Genomic DNA, 14,805 nt, shown 5'->3' with positions numbered 1-14,805 from the left:
AGAAGTCAGTCTTGTGATGTAAAGGCTCCTGACATGCTTCAAAACTGCACTGCAAGCCGAGAATTCTCAGAAAGATGAAAATGAGCTATTTCTTCCTAATTGTGCAGCTCTAATCCTGAATGACCTGTTTGCAATACATATGAACTATTTGAAGTTATAATAAGTCAAATAAAGGTGTCCAAAAGTACCTGAATAAAGCATAATAGGACCTTTAGACTGCTGTGTACAAGTCTATCGATGGCAAAGCTGACACCTTTCCAAGCCTTTATGTAAAGATCCATAGTTTTAAATGACAAACAAAAAAAGAAAAGTTTAATTTGTAGCAGGAGGAGTCTCTCAAAGGTGTCGTTTCTCTCTGTTTTTGTTATCGGCTACTGGAAATTGAAGCTTTTTGGAACTTTATTGTTTTTGCTTTTTTTGTTAATGATGCTGTAACTATTACATGTCTGAAAGGGGGTAACTTTAATATATGTCGTTGGTTTTGAAATCGGTGTCAGTGTGTTTTTTTCTTAATATGCAACAACACTTTTTATTTGTTTATTGTGCAAATGCCAGTTTCCAATTATAGCGAATTGAAACATTGAGCATTAATTTGTGCAAAAACTTAAAGGCAGAAGCAGCAAATAAACCAGGGGTGGCCAAACTTTTTGTCTCCGTGGGCCAGAATGAAAAGGTGCCTGTGGGTCGCGGGCCAAATACAGCGATGTCAAACGTGAAACACATATAACTGCAAATAATAATAGTTTTTACATTATACATTTTGCATTTGTATCTATGCAAATAGCATGCTCAAATGTTAACTATGGCAAAAGCCTTGTTTTAGTAGAACAAAATCAACTATTGCTACAACGCTCTGTGATTGTAAACACTAAGACACCAAAACAGTGTTTCCTTAATTTATCGAAAGGAGTGAAACAACGCCCCCAATTTGACGATGGTGGCCAAACAGTGTACTGCATCCATATCTACCATCTAGAACAGTGGATCTTAACCTGGGTTCAATCGAACCCCAGGGGTTTGGTGAGTCAGTCTCAGGGGTTCAGCGGAGGTCAAGACACACACCCGTCTCATATGATTTGTGATGACACGCCCCGCTTGAAGGGTTCGGTGAATGCACATATGAAACTGGTGGGGTTCAGTACCTCCAACAAGGTTAAGAACCACTGATCTAGAATGAATGGGAGAGTTAGTATAAACCACACTCAGCGCAAAAGTAGGTCACTCTCTGGCGGGCCAACAGAATTGTTTCGGCGGGCCAAATTAGGCCCACAGCCCCCACTTTGGGCACCCCTGAAATAAACTGTCTTCAGTCTATTGTGAACAAAACTTAAAACTTAAAGGAATAGGCCACCGTTTTTACATACCGAGATATGTTCTTACCTCACTTTAGCCGAGTTAATATATCCCCGTCTGGTCTTTGTCCGTGCGCTCTGTCACGCAAACGGAGCACATACGCAGCCTCTCCCACATGTCATATAGCTCCAAAAAAGCTCACGATAGAAGCTACCAAGGTCTTCCACGTGTTCCCTATTTAAATAAAGTTACGTGATGTGTTTTCATTTGAAGTATATTTACACAGAAATGTAGCATGTCGATTTTATAAGCAGATAAAAAGGGGTACTATATTGTGAGGCGTAATGGTACGAGGAGCAAAACGTCCGCACAGTAACTCCTAAAGGTTATTGACGGAAGTGAGCGGGGGAAGTCTTTAGGAGTTACTGCGCGGACGCTGTGCTCCTCGTATCATTACGCCTCACAATATAGTACCCCTTTTTATCTGCTTATAAAATTGACATGTTACATTTCTGTGTAAATATACTTCGCATGAAAACACATCACGTAACTTTATTTAAATAGGGAACACGTGGAAGAGCTTGGTAGCTTCTATCGTGAGCTTTTTTGGAGCTATGTGACATATGGGAGAGGCTGCGTATGTGCTCCGTTTGCGTGACAGAGCGCACGGACAAAGACCAGACGGGGATATATTAACTCGGCTAAAGTGAGGTAAGAACATATCTCGGTATGTAAAAACGGTGGCCTATTCCTTTAATACAGTGGCTTCATACACATTTTCATTCATTTTTGGCTCTCGATTTTTTAACGTATTAATTGTCCGTGAGAGTAAATACTACACTGACAGAAAAGGCGAAGGGAGAGAGGGATATTGTACATCCAATTACACAATTATTTTTTTCCGGTTCGGTGCCAGTCAAGTTGCAATTGTGGTTTTCTGGCCAGAGACTCCAGGGGGAGATGAAAGACCCTCCAATCATCCCTTTACCCCCAGAGGGCCTACGAAAATAATTTATTATGGTAAACAAGTTACTTAAGTTACTTAATATTGCTTTAAAGCCACAACGCGTAACCTTTCATCCAATGAATACACGTAAATTAATTTTATTACAGATACATTCATTTTGGAGAAACCCCAACAAATAACTTATGTTGACTTAGAGCGACTCACCTCTCCTAAGATTTGATCAAATTCACTGGGAACAGGACGTCTCGAGCTCGTTTCGAGCTTGAGCTCATATTGACTAAAGACTGCCCAATATGAAATTAAAACAGGTTAGGTCGTCATCCAAATCCATTCTTTGATTTCCACTCTACAAAAACAGTATTTTCTGTGTCTAGCTGGTCATTAGGAGCATGATTTCTCGCAACAGTGGAATCCAAAATGTTACAAAGTGTGCCTTTAAGGGCAATAACAACTTCTTAGATTGCACAGTTTGTCTTCTAGTAGAGCATCATTGCGTTATCTGATAGGATGTCAGTGAACAGCCAGTCTCCCTCATACGGCGGCGTTGGCACTGAAAACCGCGGGACGTTCTGAGATGGGGCAGAAAACGATTGGGCGACGCCTTCAAACGGGACAGGGTTTTCCTCATATTGTCCCGTACACTGACTTTGCTGTGGAGGAAGCTGGTATGGCATGCACTGATGGCTCATAGAATCCGGCAGTTCGTTTTGGTTGATGTCGTTACCATTTGATGAGGTAAAGTCGAGTGCGGTGTCACTGGTTAGGAGAGGGAGGATGTGCTCCAAAGGGTTTGCAGCTGCTCCTTGACTGTTGCCGTGTCTGCACTGGACTCTCTCAAAGAAGAAGTCCTCTTGCTCATCATCTTTGCCGCACTCTGCATCACTTTGACAATCGCAAATGCTTTCCAGATAGTCTTCCACATCAGCGCCTCCTCTCCTGTCGTTGAGATCGATTATCTCAGCCCACTGGCTCTCCACAATCTCCTCAACACTATTACTATGTGCTGGCGTGCAGGACGAAATATCTGTGAACATCTGTACTGCAAAATCGCAAGAATCTAGGGACAAAGGGGACAGCTCCGGTGAGAATGAGGGAGAGGCGTCCATGTCAAACTGGAGATGACTTGACTCTGCTTGGGGATCTATAGTAAAAAGAGCGTCTGTCATGATTTCGTCAGTGTAGAAGTGCATTGTCTCCAAAGGCAGCAGCTCCATCGTTGTAAATTCAATTTGGTCAGACTTTTGATGTTTGTTCTTTCTGGATTGAGGATGTGGTTTCCTGGGAGGCTGTGGTTGTTTTTTTCTCCCGATCTCAGGCATTTGTGAGTCAATAGTGATGCAACTTTTGTTTTTTTGTAAAACATCTCCATCGGTTGTAGGTTTTTCCTCATTTGAGTTCACGGATGGGTCAGGTGTGTCTGGCATCTTCTCATCCCCCTTGAAGTACAGCGCAGATGCCAGGCGATGGTTGGCAGCTTCTATGTCGGCAAACTTCCTACAAATATTGCAAAAATATAATATATAAGGTTGTGTTAGAAGTTTATCATGTGGCTCAGTAATTACATAGATGTTAAAGGGATATTTCAGGATTTTTGACATAAGGTGTTGTTGATTTCTGGAGATGTTTTGGTTTTTAATTCATGCTGTCCTTATATTTGAAGAGTTTAGTGGTGCTAGGCTAGTGCTAGGCTAGTGCTAGGCTAGTGCTAGGCTAGTGCTAGGCTAGTGCTAGGCTAGTGCTAGGCTAGTGCTAGGCTAGCGTATGTCTATGGTAGCTAGTAGCCTGCATTAAAAACCTCTTCAAAATCATGGGGTAGTCCTCCAAACGTTGCCATATCTGATTTGTATAATCCGCTAAGCTAGCAGATAACTCCGCCGCTGCGTAGCTTACAACCAGGAAGCTGATGCTGCTCAAGTATAAGTTATTTTAAATGCAAAATTATTCAGTCAACACAGACATTTATATGGGTAGTCTGGTGTTATAAGTGATTTGCCTCAGGTGCACTGTGCTCGGATCAGACAGCAGGCTACTAGTTACCATAGACATGCACTAGCCTAGCACTAGCCTAGCACCACTGAACTCTTCAAATATAAGGACTGCATGAATAATAATAAAAATATATATATATATATATATATATATATATATATATATATATATATAAATCAACATCACTCTGGATAACTAGGAAATGAGGCCCTATGTGAAAAATCCTGAAATATCCCTTTAAGCTTCAAACCACACCAAAACATGCTGCATTTGTCATTTAAAAGAGGATTTTACTGAGATCTCAACATTTAACTCTGGACTCTCTGAATGTAATTATGAGCGTATTTGCATATACAGATGCTGCACCTCTGGATCATGTTGTGCAGGAAGCGTCTGTGGTTGACCTGGCGTTTCGAAGGACGGTTCTTTCGCGGCTTCTGTAGAGTCCTCATCATGTGGCCGGCCGCTGAGGTCACGAAGGTGTAAAGGTCGCGGCCCCAGGGCACCCCTCGCTCCAAACCAGGTTCCAGGCTCAGAGAGAGGGACGAATGCATGGCTCCCACTGAGAGAGAATGAGGAGTGTAATGAAAAGAATATGTGGCAGGAGTGAATGTGGAAAAGTAGAGCTGCTGCTGCAACGACAATGCCTCTGTTACACTCAAGCACATTTAAGTGAGGTTTGGATAAGGGGAGACACTACAGGCCAAATTTGTCTCTTAACCTCTTACCTCTCACCTTAACCAAGTGTATTTTCTCCAGTTCATCTTTACCCAAATCTAAAAGCGTCTCGACATGAGTTTACAGCCTATAGGCCAGTGTAACACCTCATTTGAAAGCTAAGACCAACAAAACTGTTCAAAACTGATCTTTTTTCTTGTGTTGTGTTGTTGTCACTTTTTTCACTTTCTTTTTTCATCTCATTTTTACCACTATTTTGAGTTTTTGTCACTTTTTTCTGCACATTCATTGCTTTTTTTTGTTACATTCTTGTAACTGCTTATTTTTAATAATAATAATAATAACTAATAATAACTGGAAATACCTAATCTTCACAATAACATGTTTGATTATTGCACTGATTTAATGTTCCGTGATCGATTTATATGCAAAATTGTAATTTCAGTTTTGAAGGGTTTTTCAGAAGGATTTTTTTTAACATCTAATTCCAAGCCTGGTTGATTGAGTTTTGAATTTCAAAAAAACAAGGTGGAGATTCAATTTTTACATATTCTTCCTCTAATATAAATATAAAATAAAACCATAAATTATTATTTATTATCCAAAAGGGGAAATTTGTCTTGGACTTTTGCTGCAGTGCCTTAAACAAAACAAAACTTAATAAACAACAACATCATGTTTCACACATGTAACAAATAACACATAAAAGGGTTTGGGATTTGTAAGTGAATGCCGTTGAACCACAGTACCGATAAAACAGAAAATACTGGGGAGGCTTCTGTTTTTACAAAGATAAAGCTATTATTATGATTTTTATTCAAGCTATGGTTGTGATTTCCTTTCCTCTTGCTTTTTCAGGCCGAAAAGATGAATAGAATAGAATAGAATCCAATCCAATCCAATCGAATCGAATAGAATAGAACAGAATAGAATAGAAAAACTTTATTGTCTACTATGCACAATGATGGCAGAAATGTGCCTTTGCTTACTCACACATTCAAATACATACACAGCAAATATAATAAAAATACATAATACATTAAAGTCCATTTTAATCCAGCAGCAGAATCAAAGAAAAGAGAATGAGATTATATAGTGGTCCATTAAACACTTCTGCGATAACACAAATAATTTACACATATCTTCATATCTCTCATATCTGCAGAGTTAGACGCAACATATCCACTCCAGCAAGGAGCACCCTATTCCCTCATAACAAAAAGAAAAACAAACAAACACTTGAACCTTACAGAGCATCTTGGGGGGGAAAGAGTATGAGAGATGGAGAGACTATAATCTGGAACAGGTGTAAACTAAACTTGCACACTAAAATATTGTTTTGTTGAAAATGATTTTATTTATTTAGCACAAAGGTATCGTCTGAATAAGTCAAAGGAGTAGCCTAGCTTACCTCTCTTTTCACTCAGCTGCTTTCTTGTGGGTCCTCCTCGGCTCCTGCGCGCGGACTGTCAAAGCAGACGTGTGCCGCTACTTGTCCTCCGAGCGCGTAAAGAAAGTCAAGAGCCAGAAAACAGTGCGCACTTCCTCCTCTCTGCCTCTGCTTGTCTATTTTATGTGTGGACTTAACTCAACAAATCCCGAGTGGACGAGGAAGCGGCGAGACGGGACAGTCTGAATACAAAAAGTCAATTAAGTGTCAGGTCAATTGTGTGGCGCTCTGAAGACGCAAACGCAGCAGTTGTGGCGCTGAAAAAGCCCTTAATTGGTTTGCTCAAATGTTGTTCCTCATTACCGCATTCTCCCAGGGAAGAGCCAGGGCAGTTGCCAGTGTTTTTAATTGACCTTTACCAGTCAATGGCCCACGCCTGCCAAGGGCCTCGTTTTACATATCTATGGCAGCAGCAGGTGGATGAAAGGCCAGAAAGATTTAACAAGCTTAACATGACCCGCTAAATATTGGGGCGACCAGGTATGGTTGTAACATGGGGAGAGTTGTAACATCACCAATTCCACCATTCAGGGATAAGACAGGAGTCAAATGAACATATCAGTGTTTACCCACTTCCTCTCTGATCCCACATGGTGGTTGTCAAGGTTGTAAACAGTTTCTTGCAGATTCTATAGAGAAAAAAAATATTTTGAGGTAAGAAAGTACATTTTTGGACCAGGACCAGTGCTTAATTTGATCCTCCGTTTGGGGGAACACATTCCCCCAATTCAGTTTTTTTCAGGGTAAAGGATCCGGGAAATATTTAGGAGGATCCAGTAAAAAATGTATCTGATATAATGGTGTCTGATGAGAGTGTTCCGGCAAATGTTTTGGTCTGTTCCCCCAATCCATCACATCAGACCAAAAGTGTTCCTGAAAATACTAATTTACAAATTAAGCACTGACCAGGACTATATTTTGTTCAGTGCTTATACTATTGCACATAAAACCATAGGACTTACACTAGATTAAATTGAAGTTTCTCAGGCAAAATTTCCCCTGCTAATTTCAAGCCATTATGCTGATACAGCTAAACAATGGCTGGCAGGGGTGGGGATGGTTGTACCACAGTCATCCCCTATATACAACTAATGACACCTTGATTTTAATACTTTTACAAAATGCCTAGACAGTGGAAAAGAAAGACTGACAGATTTGTGTTAATGTTTAAAAAAAAATCATTTGATGTTGTCAGAAAGAAGGGCAAGTCAGATCAGTTGCAAAGGCACATGGGATCCGCCATGTAAAACTGACTGCAAAACACAGCAGAAGCGGAGAGGCCGGGGTCCAGTGATCCTCCCAGTGTAGGTTTTACTGAAGCATCAACTGACTGCACCTGAGGTTAAGCATATGACAGGTTAGAGAGAGAGGATTGTTCTTTTATTTAAATAAACCTCTATTTGAAGTATATCACATGACGTGGCCTCTGTTTATATTTCTGTTACAACCTACCCCGGTAGTGGGGTAGGTTGTAACAAAGGACCACCATGTATTTGACATTAACTCACAAGGTCTGTGATTTTCTTGCACAGGTTTGAATTGGTGCCATTTGTAGAAAACAAATGTGGGTACTTTGTATAAAAGTTTGAGAACTCTAGCTCAAAAATTCCAGGTTACAGGAGCTGAAGCAAAAGGTGTTACAACCATACCCGATCTCCCCTATTATTATAGTCTATAGGCTAATTATGTGGAAAATATAGCCTTTTTGTCCTACAAGTGTATGCAAAAACATTTTTGATCAAAATCTTCCAGTAATGACCATTTTCTCTTTTATTAATTTTGTCTATATCTTTTCTGTGAGGGGAGTGACCAGTGGTCTCCTGTAGCTATTTATAGCCTCGTGAGACCATGTGCTCCGGAGCAGCATGTGCAGCTGTGGTATTGGTAAGTGCTGTTTGAATGTGTTTATATGTGACAAATGAACAGAAAACATTTGCTGCAGTGAAACTGAAGTTTCAAATTTGTAAAATTGCAACAACATAGTGTATATTTTTGGCAGGAATTGCATGTCTTTGCATCACATAATGCTATTTTCAGATCAAACATTAAATATGTTGAAATACTTTTTCATGTTTCTGTTGCTGTTTTACACTAATACTTTTTTCCTGTCAGCTAGTATTATTTTTGAATTATAAAGAACCATTTTGGCCATTCTTGTCACCTCATTTCTTGGACTTTTTACCCTCACCACACAGAGCTGATAAAAGTCTTTAGGGCCGAACTTTGACCAGATCCAAAGGCCTTCACTCTTCTCAGCTTGTTCCTGGAAAACACATCAAAAGGTATTGTTTGTACATTTCACTGTGATTACAACAACAATAAGCCATTGTAGAAAATGTTTGCTCATATACAGACTTCGGATTTTTGGAGATTCACTTTTTTTAAATTATTTTCCAGATTAACAACATGAGGCGACTCTGGGCTGTGTTCAAGTCTCATCCGTACATTGGTAATGTTCTGGGCTACACTACACTGTTCGCCTCCGCTGACCTCATCCAGCAAAGTGTGTTAGGCAAAGTATCAGTGTCTGCACCGACAGAGGAGAACGGGGATGAGAGTCTAAAGAAGGTACTGAAGTCCATCATGTTGATACTTATTCTAGTGGTTTTGTGCTGGTTCAGTTATTCAGTAATAATAGTTCTGTCAATGGTTCCCTCTATGGCTGTGAGCTCACCATAAGCTCACTCATTTTTCTTTTATGCTCTATTGAAGACAGCTGACATGGACTGGTACCAAACGGGACGTGTGGCGACTGTGGGCTTCTGTTTTCACGCAAACTTCAACTATCACTGGCTGCGAGCTCTGGAGAGGGCGCTGCCCGGAGGAGGAGCCAAGATGGTGACGGCAAAGGTGGTGCTGGACCAGCTCATCGCAGCTCCCCTCACAATCAGCGCCTTCTATATTGGTACCTGGCATATTGGCATATTGTTGTTCCTGTGTGGTTTTAGGTTACTTACTGGTTTGTTCGGTTGGGACATGTTAATTAACACACAATGGGCTGATTTGCATTTGTCATCCCATGCTCGCACCCTCCAGAGCAGGATTTTAGAGGCAGTTGTGGTGAACAGGTCTGGGCTCATTCAACACCATAGGACATTGTTGGAACATGTAGAGGGAGGAAAACACACATTTTTAACATTTTTTAAACTCTGTATAGTCCCTTTAACCCTGTGGACGAAATGGAAATTATGAATGCAGTTCATAAATGCAAATGTAAAAAAAATCTACAGAGTATAATGAGGTAGACATGTCTTTAGTGAAGCAAATAAACGAAGAAATAGCAAAACCATTATCACATATCTTTTTATTCATCATTTCAAACAGAAACTGTTCCAGACCATATGAAAATAGCAAAAGTAATGCCTTTACTTAAATCTGGCAAAAAGCGTAATTTTACTAATTACAGGCCAGTATCTTTATTATCACTGTTTTTGAAGATATTGGAAAAGCTTTACAACACCAGACTGGAAAAATGTATAGAAGAACATAATCTGCTTGATGAGAGTCAATGGTTTTAGAGGGAACAGGTCCACTGCACTGGCTTTGCTGGATTCAGTAGAAGAATTAACTATGCAATTGGATCAAAGCAACATAGTAGCTGGTACATTCATAGATTTAAGAACGGCATTTGATACAATATATCACAGTATTTTATCTAAAAAGATGGAGCTGTATGGGATTAGAGGGGTAGCTTTGAATTGTGTAAAAAGCCTAGAAAACCGAAAACAGTTTGTTGAACTTGAGAACATTGCTCTACATATTTGGCCACTGCTTGTGGAATCCCCCAGGGTTCAGTACTAGGACCAAAATTATTTATTTTGTATATTAATGATTTGTGCAAAATTTCTCATTTGTTTAAAGCTGCTTTATCTGCAGATGACACCAATGTATTTTGTTCGGGAGATAATTTACAACAGTTATTATCAGATCTATAATAGGGAAATTATGAAGCTAAAGACTTCGACAAATTATCACTAAATTTGACAAAAACAAAGAAAATGTTATTTTCAGCTGCCGCTGGTTTGATTTTTTTATTGAAGTGAAGGTTTTTCAAAGTTGATCATCAAGTTAAGGTCATTTTGAATTTTGATTGTTCCGTCTCATCCAAGAAGCAACGTCAGGCAAAATGTCTTTGATTCAAAACAATCAAGTCCAGACGACTACTTTGTGAAATGCTATTAAAATATGGCTGCACCATTGAGAGCTTGCACTTATATAAAGCTGACTTAATAAGAGCTGGTTGACAATGTAACATTAACTAAGTGTGTGTTTTTTTAGGTTTGAGTTTACTTGAAAACAAAGAAGATCTATTTGACGACTGGAGACAAAAATTCTGGACCTCATACAAGGTTGATGCTCATTATCAAATGGATTTCATTTAATAAACACTTATTTAATTTCTGTGTGATTTTTCCCTTAAGGCTGGTGTTGTATACTGGTCGACGATGCAGGTGAGGACTTATTGATGTGAATACTTCGTATTTCATCTTCTTGTCCATCCTTGTTTGTATATCTGTACTAAGTGTGTACACAATGCTAATCCTCATATGCTCTATTTTCATGTGCTTATACTGTAGCTTTTATAATGTGCCATATCTCTTTTTTATGTGGATTTGCTGAATAACTGTCTGTAATGTCCATAGGCGATAAACTTCTCCTTGGTTCCTCCCGTGGCCCGAACTTTGTTTCTTGGAGGCATCGCACTGACATTCACTGTATTTCTGTGTCACATGAAACGACAAGGACGACAGAAACAATGAAGTCTCTAAATCAAAGGTTAATATCAAGGTTAATATAATAATATGCAAATATTTGCATTTAGTCACTGTTACATTTAGCAAGTATTTTAGATTAGAAAACTATCATTTTTTACCTTTTTGTTTCAATAAAACCGAATATTGGCCAAAATATATGATTAGTCCACTGCTCTTATTATCATTTTTCATCTAGCAATATTACTATTTCTTTCATGTTTTTATGTTTTATTGCTTTGAGCGTTGAATGAAATAATGTAGCATATTCAAATAGCAGAGGCAGTTATTGCGGTTTGATTTCCTGCTCCCGCAGGTGCAGATTGTCTTTGTGTCCTTGGGCAAGACACTTCACCCACCACCTATTGAGCGGGAGGGGTAGATAGTGCAGACTGGCAGCCTCGCTTCTGCCAGTCAATTTCAATTCAATTCATCTTTTTTATTTGAGCATCTGAGCTCCACAAAGTTCTTCATAGGAACAGAGTTCAGCACAGCAATCAAGCAAAAGAAAGATACATGCGTCGGTGAATAGCCAAATAGATAAATAAATAACGTGGATATGATGCGTGGATATGATTCGTCTGGGGTATAATATCCCCAGACGAGATATTATACCATGTGGAGCCAATGAATGCTGACAGTGAGAAACTTGTGACGCAGTTTTGTGTATAGCTTAGCTTTATCATTAAAAGCTTAGCAGAGCAGGTCTTTACCTGGGACAGTCTGCTCTAATATCTAACAGAAAGAAAATAAATCTAGTCTCCTAAATATGCACCTGAATACCTATGTGTACAGATTGTGTTTATACATTCATTCACCAATAGGGCAAAAATTAAATGCAATATATTCAGTATGTGACTTGATACATGTTTTTAATGTCCCTATTTTCGTGTCGCTCGCTACATATGTTGTGATGCCTCCGTGGAGGAAGCAGGCGGTCTGTTTTCTTTAGCGGCCAGTTTTGTGGAAAACACGCCGACTCTAAGGTCCCGGGTTCGAGCCCGGGAAGGTGTCATAATGACACGATGTTGCTTCAATCAAAAATATGTAGGGCTTAGGTCAGAGGTCACCAACCTTTTTAGAGCAGAGGACTACTTCAAGAGCATTACGTTTCTCAGGGTCGACCAGTTAAAAATCATATCCCAAAGAAAAAATTTAACTGTTTAGTTATAGATTATTTTGACAAATTCATCCTTCTACACAAATACTGAGTCACAAATAGACTAAATCTATTGTTAACATCAAGATGCAAGAAATTGAACGGTTATATTTTATACAAAAAGTCTCAAGGACTACAGGGGATGCCCCAAAGTTTACCTGCGTGCCCGCGGGCATCCTGTTCTAAACCTATAATGCAGAGGAAAGTGACAGGGGAAATTATATATTTTGGTTTCTTTTAAATCATACTATAGGCCTAGTTTTAGAAATATATATAGTGATTTTTTACAGACAAAAATATTGAAATGAAGGTCGGCAACACTGAAATACAACATTGAAGCCGAGCATATTTGAATTGCAAAGTTAAGCAAATTTGTCTTCAACTTAAATAGGCTGCATAGCACAGTCACTTGCACTTTAATGTAACTTACTGCTTCTCTAATGTAACTTAAAGAAGCTTTAATCTAACTTAAAGAAGCTTTAATCTAACTTAAAGCTTCTCAACTGAAGCCAACAGCCTAAAGGTCATGGTAAGAACGCTAAGAACTACAAAATGACCGTGTTTGTTGCATTGTCACCCTGTTTTTGTCACATTTTGTTGTGTTTTTGTCTCTTTTTTTCTGTTTTTTAGTTTATTTTGGTCTTGTTTTCATTGGGGTTTTTTGTCACTTTTTTGTCACTTTTTAGTCATGTTTTAGTCGCTTTTTTAATTGTATTATTTCTTTTACGGTATTTGTTTCTCTTTTGTTGTTTCTTTTCGCTTTCTTTTTTCATTTTTGTCACTTTTTTGTGGCTTTTTTGTGGGTCTTTTTGTTTTTCATCACTTTTTAATGGTGTTTTTGTCGCTTATTATTGTGTTTTTGTCACTATTTTGTTGCTTTTTTGGTCACTTTTTTGTTGTGATATCATCCTTGTTTTGGCACATTTTTAATGAAGCTTTTAGATGTAGGTAATGCCAAACTGGAGAACATGTTCTCGGTTCAGGTGGGAGTTAAAAGGTTAAACCATGGAGCAAACATCGGCCATTTATTATTGTCAGTGAAAAGTTGGTTGTAATGTGTTTAATATTCTGTGATCATTTAAATATAGCAAAAAACACAACTTTGTCTGAATCTCCTGCTGAAATAACAACAGATAAAGGGCCAAACACGGTTTTACTCCTAATTAGAATGATATAGCTCACTATTTCTCCAGGCAAAAAGAAGATATTTTTATTTTTTTTAAAAGCCTTCATTGTGATGGAAAAATAAATGAGTTGATCATTAATGTCAGAAAAGCACTACTAAAGAAAAGCCAGAGTAAATGTAATATTTCTTTGCGATGAGACGTTCAAAAAGAGCGCTACCCGGAGGTAGCGTGATGACATCATCACCTGAGGTTTCTATGGTTACCGTAGTGTTTTGATGCGTAAATGTTAAATAGGACTTCTGGCCTAGAATAATTCTCGGTGGTCCGATAGTCGAACGGATAGCGCAGGTCCCTAGACTTCATCTATATCGCACCACCGGGGGCCGCTCTGCCCATAGCTATGTCTACTACACGGATGTCGTCATGGCGTGTCGCTCGCTACATGCGTCGTGATGCCTCCGTGGAGGAAGCAGGCGGTCTGTTTTCTTTAGCGGCCAGTTTTGTGGAAAACACGCCGACTCTAATGGCTCGGTTCCACCTACCCTATTCTACTCTACCCTGCTCTACTTTGCCTGCATTTGAAATGTTTCCACCAGCCCACTTTACAGTTAACTGGTACTTTTTTTTGTAACTGCTTGGCCCTGGTACTAACCAGGCCAAGTAGGTACTGTTTCCAATGTATACAGTCAAAAGCAAAGCCATATCCATGGATACACCCTGGTAACCATGGATCAGATTCTACAGAATAGTGGAACCACAACCAGGCCAAGTAGAGTAGGACCAAACCAAGTAGAGTAGAGAAGGGTAGGGCTGGTGGAAACGAGCCATAAGGTCCCGGGTTCGAGCCCGGGAAGGTGTCATAATGACACAATGTTGCTTCAATCAAAAATATGTAGGGCTGAGGTCAGAGGTCACCAACCCTTTTCGAGCAGAGGACTACTTCAAGAGCATTACGTTGGTCAAGGGTTATCTCCCCACTGATTACTGAAGGATCCTCTTTGGTCATCAGGACGGTGAGCCCAAACAGTCAACATGACACCAGTTAAACCTTCAGTGACACAAAATCCATACTAGATTACTGCAAATCAAAGCAAAGGAGTAAATTTTGGAGATATTTTACAATATGTTACCTTGGACAGTGAAGCACCAGCAGCATCAGGAAAGGACTGGATCTGTACTACCCCAGAGCATACTCTTTCCGCACATGCTTCATGTCTTCTGTAAATGAATAACATATAAAAGAAGTTTATACAGTGTATTTCCAGAAAACTACTGTATAAATGTGATCCCAGTTTCCCTGGTTGTCCTGCCATAGGTCACCTGTTCATTCACCCCGTCTTCTGCTCTCCACTCTCCTATTATCAGGACAGTGTGATCTTGCCAGTCAAAGT

The 14,805-nt window shown here is 39.4% G+C and overlaps 1 protein-coding gene across 1 annotated transcript; it reads left to right on the top strand.

The window, feature by feature from the left end:
- Positions 1 to 8,571: 8,571 nt before the first annotated feature.
- On the top strand, positions 8,572 to 11,137 carry LOC306966863 (mpv17-like protein; the record flags this gene model as incomplete). The annotated part of the gene is made up of 6 exons (XM_079561680.1): positions 8,572 to 8,659; positions 8,775 to 8,945; positions 9,090 to 9,282; positions 10,656 to 10,726; positions 10,799 to 10,828; positions 11,021 to 11,137. The coding sequence occupies exons 2-6, from the start codon at positions 8,784 to 8,786 to the stop codon at positions 11,135 to 11,137; spliced, it is 573 nt and encodes a 190-aa protein (XP_079417806.1). The 5' UTR covers positions 8,572 to 8,659; positions 8,775 to 8,783.
- Between the last annotated feature and the right edge of the window lie 3,668 nt (positions 11,138 to 14,805).

The sequence above is a fragment of the Gobius niger genome (assembly GCF_951799975.1).
Source record: "Gobius niger genome assembly, chromosome: 8".
NCBI lineage: Eukaryota > Metazoa > Chordata > Actinopteri > Gobiiformes > Gobiidae > Gobius > Gobius niger.
This window is presented reverse-complemented; position numbering and strand designations above follow the sequence as displayed.